The sequence below is a fragment of the Physella acuta genome, unplaced genomic scaffold (assembly GCF_028476545.2).
Source record: "Physella acuta isolate Inbredline_101_S28 unplaced genomic scaffold, ASM2847654v3 ptg000627l, whole genome shotgun sequence".
Lineage (NCBI taxonomy): Eukaryota > Metazoa > Mollusca > Gastropoda > Physidae > Physella > Physella acuta.
Window position 1 is genome coordinate 396850 of NW_026732146.1, and position 7995 is coordinate 404844.

Sequence of the window (7995 nt, forward strand, 5' to 3'; positions counted from 1 at the left end):
ATATAATGATACGGCAAATTATATCAGTCTATTTTATATCAATCACAATTAATATAATGGCCTCGATACTGGAGGCTCATAAAAATAAAACAATTTTAAAATGTAGTAAAATGCACATTTCTGCAGTCTCCTTTCTACACTCACACAAAAAATATAACACATTATGATATAGAAACTGCGGTTTTTATAATGAATTTTGCAAATCACTACATGTAATAGAAAAATGTTTGCTATATTTTCATTATAAATAAATAACAAACATGGCTTTGCGTTTACGATAAACTGAAGATATAATCTGTAAGCAAGTTTTGTAAACATATTCATTTCACCAATTTAAATATTGGAAATAATAACAAACACTTTAATATGTAAAAACCAGTGTTATTTAACGTACCACTATTCTACAACTTTCTAAAAAACACAATTCAACAAAATATTAAGCTATCTCTATCCTCTTCATATTATTATATACGTGAAGATTATATTAAACTACTTTAGAAATTAGGACTTATCTTCTAACTACATCTATTTATTATATTTGAAAATTCGGCTTTGGAAAGGCAAATCCGTGGATGACGTTGGTGAGGTGGGAGCTGAAATGGAAATTTTTAAAATTATCAACAGAAGTTTAGGATGAGTTCATTAATCAAATAGGCCTTACCTTTTCTATCTTTTTAAAATATATAGGCTTTTAATTAATTTAAAAACATAATTTAATTAATTTGAACACATAATTAATTGTGAAGTAAGAACCAACGTCAATATAATAGATCAGGGGTCGGCAACCTGCGGCTCGCGAGCCGCATGCGGCTCTTTTGATGTCAAGATGCGGCTCTCCAGCTACATGCACAAATTGTAATGATTATTTTATATTATCTAAAAACCTCATTAAAATATTATAAAGAAAAATAGCTTTAAACAGGATCAAAATACTCATCAGAGAACAATGAGAGTAGGTGAGGTAAAAAAAAGCAATTGACAGGTTAGTGTGGTGGAACATAAGCCCTGTGAGAACCAAAGGACAGAAGTGACCAATACACAGTAATCAAACCGATACCCAAGCCAGTTAGTCGGTGCTTGTCGTGTTGAGGCCTGCCTGGCTATGGGAGACACCTCCCGAGCCAGTGGTGTTCGCAAAGAAAGAAAAAGGTTATAGGCTTGTAAAGTGGATTGGGATAGTCATATAATTATATTATTTGATTACTAATTTTATCATAGCAGAGCTAACTAAAATACTTTAATATGTTTTGTGCGAAATATTAGTATGTTTTTTAAGTATAAACATTATTTCATATTTAAAGCTATTTATTTCAAATATTAAAAAAAAATGTATGTATCTAATCCTAATCGTATGCCAAAATATTGAAACAAAAATGTTAGTGGCTCTTTACAAACAGGAAACTTATGTAAATTGTAGTTTATGGCTCTTCCCGCTCAAAAGGTTGCCGACCCCTGTAATAGATGAAACATTTTATAAAAATATAAAATGCTTCGTTAAGTAATTTTTTTTTTTTTTTTTTTTTTTTTTTTTTTTTTTACATAATGAATATTTACATTTATTTTTTATTTTTTACTTTGTTTTAATAAAAAACTTAATTATCATCTGATAAATCATCATCTTCCATGGACTCTTCATTGGCATCTCCATCACTATTATCATCTTTGTCCCAATCTTTCATCTTTGCACCTAACATAAAATCATCTTGTAAAATTTTCCATTGGCCTTTCTTTTCATCATCATTATCCATAATCTGGGGGCTTTTCCCCTTCAAACGGTCAAGAAATTTTCCTTTTGTAAACTCTGACATGACCATGTCCTTTTTTCGTTCTGAAGGCCCCACTGAAGATAACTTTTCTTTCATCAACTTTTGGTGTTCATTTACAGATCTGAATAACTGAACCATACCTTGTGTGGCAATTTTTCTCAACCTAACCTCTCTTGGATTATCAAGTACTGATGGCTTTTTTTCTGCCCATTGATTCCCATATTTTCCTCTTCTCTTCTTTAAAAAATTCACTTCTTTTTTTCTATCTTTTTTGATTTCTTTGGTTTTGTAAGGCCATCTCCATCCTTAGTTTCTTCCCTTAGTCTTTTTCTGTCTGATATATCTTTCAATATTTCTTTATTTGTCTTTCCCTTTGCAAGCAACACTCTATTGCTTTTGGAAATGTCTTTAGATAAGATTCTAGCCACAACACTGGCCATTCCAGATTTTTCTTCAACATGTTCTTGTGGATTTCCTTCAGTACCTATGTCAGAATGTCTGTCATCTTCTAAGTCTGAAAGTCTATCTCCTGCAGAGTTTTCTGAACTATAATCATAATCATCATCATCTGTCTCGCTATTCATGCTTGCCATGTTGTTTTTATAATGAATATTTTTTTTTCTTTCTTTTTTTTTTCTCTCTCTTCTTTTTCTTTTTTTTTTTGCCTCAGTTTTGTAAAGTTTTATATACTGAACTATTATTTTACCTATATATAAAACTTACTTTTTCATCACTGGCTGTTAGGGAATGCCATAGTTTACATTACTTTTTATCTGTTAAACCATTTCTCTATCATTAATCTTTCATTTCAAAATGCAAAAGCAAATAAAAATAAATACATCTTATAGTAATGAGCTGAAACGAAAATGTTATTTTAGTTAATATTTTCATTTTTTTTTTTTTTTTTTTTTTTTTTTTATTGAAATAATTTATTCTTTAACAAATTCATTTTATTATTAACTTCACTGGGCTTGGGTCTTTATTGTATTAAATACATTTTTCAGAAAACTAATCTGATTAATTAATAGCCTAATTAGTAATCATTTATTGTTAAATAAAACTTTAAGCTATCTAACAGTTTTAAAAGAATTAATAAATATTTAGTGTCGCTTAAATAATATTAATTAGTAGTTTATCTTTAGATTTGAGATTATAAAAGGTATTCAACTTTTTCATAATTAGTGTTTAATTTTCCAGTTGTATCCCCTGAAATAGTTACACAATATAATATGTTCTATTTACGTGTAGAATTGTTTACAAAAAAGTAAACATTTACCGCTAGACTCAGACGATGACCAACTGGATGACCTTGACAATGGTGACCCATAAGGTTTCGTTGGTCGGTAAAATTCGTGATCAGGGTAAACAGGCGCAAACCTTTTGTACCAGGGGTCGTAGAGGTCACGGGCCAGCTCTAGGGATTCGGCTGTCCCAGAAAAGAAATTGTTACATGATACGTCCATTGATTGTTTTTTTAAAGCCAATTTTACCTTTGTACCCTATATTGTAAGTATAAAGCAGGTTCTTTACTTAAGACATATAGGCCTACATGGAAGCAGACCTATAGACAGTGTTTCTTTCAGACTTTTTTCTCGTCGGGGGGGCACTTGAAATTTTCAGGGGGGGGGGGTGGACACTGTTAAAAGTATATATTTTCTATATAAATTCCATTTCGTTCTACAACAACAGTCAACATAAATACAACCAAAATAGGACTTAGACTGTATAAAATTAGTTAACAAAAAGACATTGAATTAATCTATATGGACCTCATGTATTAAGTTCTTTAAATATTAAATAATTAATCTACACTAGCTGGTCAATTAGCTGTTTGCATAGATAGAAAGTTATATCATTATCATCATCGCGAGCGTGTGGAGCAGCTATTAAAGTATAAATCAAACCCTTGGGCATCATTTGGAGGAAATTTGCTCTAACAATCGTTATAACTGCCCCGTCTGAAGAAAATATCTGAAAGAAACCCCGGCTATCACTTTCACCACAGCTATGTTAAGCGTTAGCTCCAGTGTTTCTTCCAGACTTTTTTCTCCGGGGGTGCAATTGAAATTTTCGGGGAGGCGGACAACACTTTCTGGGGGGGGGGGGGGGAGGCGGGGGGACGGACACTGTCAAAAGTATATATTTTCTATATTAATTCAATTTCGTTCGGGGGGGGGGGGGGTAGACTTTCTTCCCCCCCCCCCCTCCCGAAGAGATGCCTGGAAGAAACTCTGGTTAGCTCTTTCAGGCTATGTACAACAACCGACTGAAACTAGACCAGCTTTTGTATACAAGGGAGTGAACTGCAACATTTTTCCTTTACCTAGCAGAGAGTTAGATTTCCTTGGACGAGATTTCTTTTTCTCTTCTTTTTTCTCAGGGTGCCAGAAAGGAGCAGGCCTATTCATTTTTTAAAGTAGTTTCTGTATTTTAAAAAATAACATAAAAAACAAAACATCAAAATCTTTGAGACCTATGCTATCCTTTTCTTGTTACTTACGAAGGCCTATGGGGTCGTCCACAAATGACGTCACATTCGTAGGGGGGAGGGGGGTCCGTACTTTTGTGACGGTGTGTGATGAGGGGGTGGGGGGGGGGGGGGGGTTCAGATGGTGGGACGTCACACTTTTGCATTATAAAAATGCAATGTTAGAAAACGAATTTTAGCCGTAATTTCGCGTTTTAGAAAACTGTTTAAATAAATTGTAATAGGAATTGATTAAAATACTCTATGTTGAGAGATTTCAGACAAGATTTTGGAAAATTATCGACGTTTTAAGAAAAATTCAACTGCAATTTTGAGGGGGGGGGGTTGTAGGCTGAGGTGTGACGTCATTTTAGGGGGGGGGTCTGGCTTTTTGTGACGATGTGTGACGGAGGGGAGAGGGGGGTAAAAATCGTCCAAAAAAGCGTGACGTCATTTATGGGTGACCCCCTATAATAAAATTTCAAATATAGGTCTAAAAACATTTCTACAAATACGTTCTCTTTCCGAACCTGATGGTCTATGGGGCAAGTGAAGTAGAGTTCACCTGTTTCCATGACCTCGGCTTATGAAGAAATAGTGTAGTCATCACTATCCCCAGCTCAACGTGAGTTAGGTACCAATCATACCTGGGTGAACTCAGTAACATTATACTGACTTGAACCCGGATTTGAACTCGAGACTTTTTTGTTAGCAGTCTAGCGCTCTACCACTAGGCCACGCGTCCCTCATTGCTAGGGTTATTGTTTTAAATATATGCATATCACAGCAGTAAGTTAGGTTGCAAAAAAATTTCAAAATACCATACAAAATATTGATCCGAATAGCATATTACTTCCTTTTACCGATAGTTTTTAGGCCACTATTGTATTTAAATAAATATTTGATAGTTTACCGCAACAATGTTTTCAAACATTATCAAATAATCGAAAAAGAACATCATTCACACTGTTTTAGGTTAGTGCATTGCGTTACATTCATAGAAAACTTACAAGAGAATGTAAATTGCCTGTCTCTACTAGCCTCTGTCTGTGCTAGTCTCTGTTTAAGTTAACACCTGGCAGTGTGAATCCTCTGCCTGTCTTAATCCCTGCTAGCATTAATCCCTACTAACATTAATCCCTGTGTAAATCATCTGCCTGTGTTAATTCCTTTTCCTAACGCTGCCACAAAACGCAGCAGGTTACCGTGAACTAACCTTTTTCTAGGAAACTTGATTTCTCAGCGGCATGGGCGTATCTTGTATTTCTGGAGATACGGGTCGAGTATATCATTCAAATTTGTTTTCCTCGGAGGGAGGGGGCATTTGAAAAGTATATACATATTACTATATTTCGTTTGGGATCTAAGGGGTGGCGGTAGACGTGCTTCGGGGGGGGGGGGGAGTGTTTCTTCCAGACTTTTTTCTCTGGGGGGGGGCACTTGAAATTTTCGGGGGGGGGGGGGGGGCGGTAGACTTTTTTCGGGGGGGGGGGACGGGGGACACTGTTAAAAGTATATATTTTCTATATAATTTTCATTTTGTTCTGAGATGCCTGGAAGAAACTCTGGGGGAGGGGGGGCACTTGAAATTTTCGTTGGGGCGTAATAAAATGTCCGTGGGTTGGGAGGCAGACATAAATTATCTATCTATCTATATATATATATATATATATATATATATATATATATATATATATATATATATATATATATATATATATATATATATATATATATATATATATATATATATATATATATATATATTATATTATATTATATTTCGTTCGGGGGGGGGGGGGGCAGCAAAGTAGTGCAATATCGAGTTTTAACTGATGTATTGCTGTTAGTGTTTAGATTAAGATAGTTTCAATGTGTGATTTAGTCTTATGGCTACATCTGTGATTATTTGTGGCACCGATCATCATCTTTTCCCGTTCGCACACAAGACACACGGCGTAGATGAAGTAGAGTTTATGTTTCAATGACATCAACATATTAAGGGATAATATGAACTTGAACCCGGATTCGAACTCAAGACTTTCGGGTTAGCAGCCTAGCTATATAGGTTAGGCCACGCCGTTCATTTATTGCTGATAATATTGTAATTACCTTTAAATGTTGGCCATAATTTAACATGTCTACACAATCCCTGTACTCTCAACTTGTTTGTCTGACTGACTAGCATCACAGCTTAGGGTCAACTCCAATAGTTCCTACTAATTCTACTTTGGTAGAGAGTTCGACAGTTTTAGTTCGACTGCTAACCCGAGAGTCTCCAGTTTGGATTACGTGCTCAAAAAAACGGCTCACGTCATTACGACTCTTGACACAATCTCCTGGCGAAACGGTTTGATTGAATATGGCACTTGCCAATGAGCCCCCTTTGTCAAAACTCAATTTTACATTCAATTTTATGCGGACGGAATAGCCCGGCGGTAGGGATCTAGACTGCTTATTCCTAAGTCTCGAGTTCGAATCCGGATACAAGTCAGTTGACCGTCCCTGAGTCAAACAAGCTCTGATGGGTGAGACCGAGGTTAGGCATAGAAAAGGCGGCTGTGCTTAGTGCTGGCCACATTATCCCTTCATGTGCCGATGTCACCTGAGATACGTTAACTTCACCTATAGTTTAAAAAGTTACTGTAATTTTACCACATCTGATGAAAAGGACTTCATAAAATCAGCCTACACCTATGTCGCTCCGTCACCAATGTCGTAACACTAACACAGCCTAGCCTTCGGATTTACGTTTAGAAAAATCTTTGTTGTGTATCGATTACAAATTGATTGGTTTCAATCAATGGCCCCGAACTAGACCTAGATAAGTCAAAAGAATAGAATCGACAGCTCCAATAGGAAATGTGCCTGTCTGGACAAGATCTCCACAAAGAAATCGATAACGGATATATTATTGATTTTTTTTTAAAGTATAATTCTCGTTTTGATATAGCTAACTTTTAGATCTGTTGGGTGTTTTTTTTTTTCAGCTAATATTTAAGTATAGGCCAATTTTGTCACTCTTTTATTTGCTATTATCTATGAACTTTGACCTTAGAGAAGCTAACACTGAGTTTTTAATTAATCATTGAAGAAAGAAAATGACAATTTTATAAAGCGTCGCTGAGTTATGGGCTTTCTTATATGACCATGTCCAACAGTCTACCTTAATGACAATCGAAACTTTTTTAATTTTATGGTGTCTGAAAAATTATTAATTAATAATCGACTGATTATATAGCCTAAATACAACAAACTAATATAAATAATGAACACATGCTGTTATTGAAACAGGAAAAGTAATTGAAGTGAAGTACTTATTTCCAACCTTAAAGTACTGGGGCAGGTGACATAGCGAGTTTACCTATTTCAGGTACCTGTGCATATGAAGTGAAAGTGTGGTCAGCACTATGAGAAGTCGCCTTTACTGTCCCTAACATGAGTCAGGTACCCATCATAGCTGGAGAGACTCCAGGACTTCTTATGGATAGAACTCGTGATCTGAACTTGAGACTTTCGGGTTAATAATCTTCTTACCTATTATTTATTTGAATGCACTTTTTATGCAACATTCTTAGCTTAATTATTATCTTTCTTTTTTAAAAACATTTGAAACCATGGCAGGCCTATGATTTAGTCTTGTTAGCAATATCTATTTTAGAACTGAGCTAAAATCTTTAGAAACAATCAGAATCAAAACAAAAATATAAAAAAAAAACATATTTACATAAACAATTTCAAGTTGGACTAGATTAACACAAT

At 34.9% G+C, this 7995-nt stretch overlaps 1 protein-coding gene and 1 pseudogene across 1 annotated transcript; both read right to left on the reverse strand.

Annotated features, from left to right (window-relative positions):
- Positions 1-191: 191 nt before the first annotated feature.
- On the reverse strand, positions 192-5464 carry LOC131948171 (uncharacterized). Its single transcript, XM_059309706.1, has 4 exons — positions 5244-5464; positions 4090-4189; positions 3043-3192; positions 192-593 (listed from the first exon to the last, which is right to left on the reverse strand). Exons 2-4 carry the CDS (start codon positions 4172-4174, stop codon positions 526-528), a joined length of 303 nt encoding a protein of 100 aa, XP_059165689.1. The 5' UTR covers positions 4175-4189; positions 5244-5464; the 3' UTR covers positions 192-525.
- Positions 1593-2361, reverse strand: LOC131948170 (RRP15-like protein; annotated as a pseudogene).
- Positions 5465-7995: the final 2531 nt, after the last annotated feature.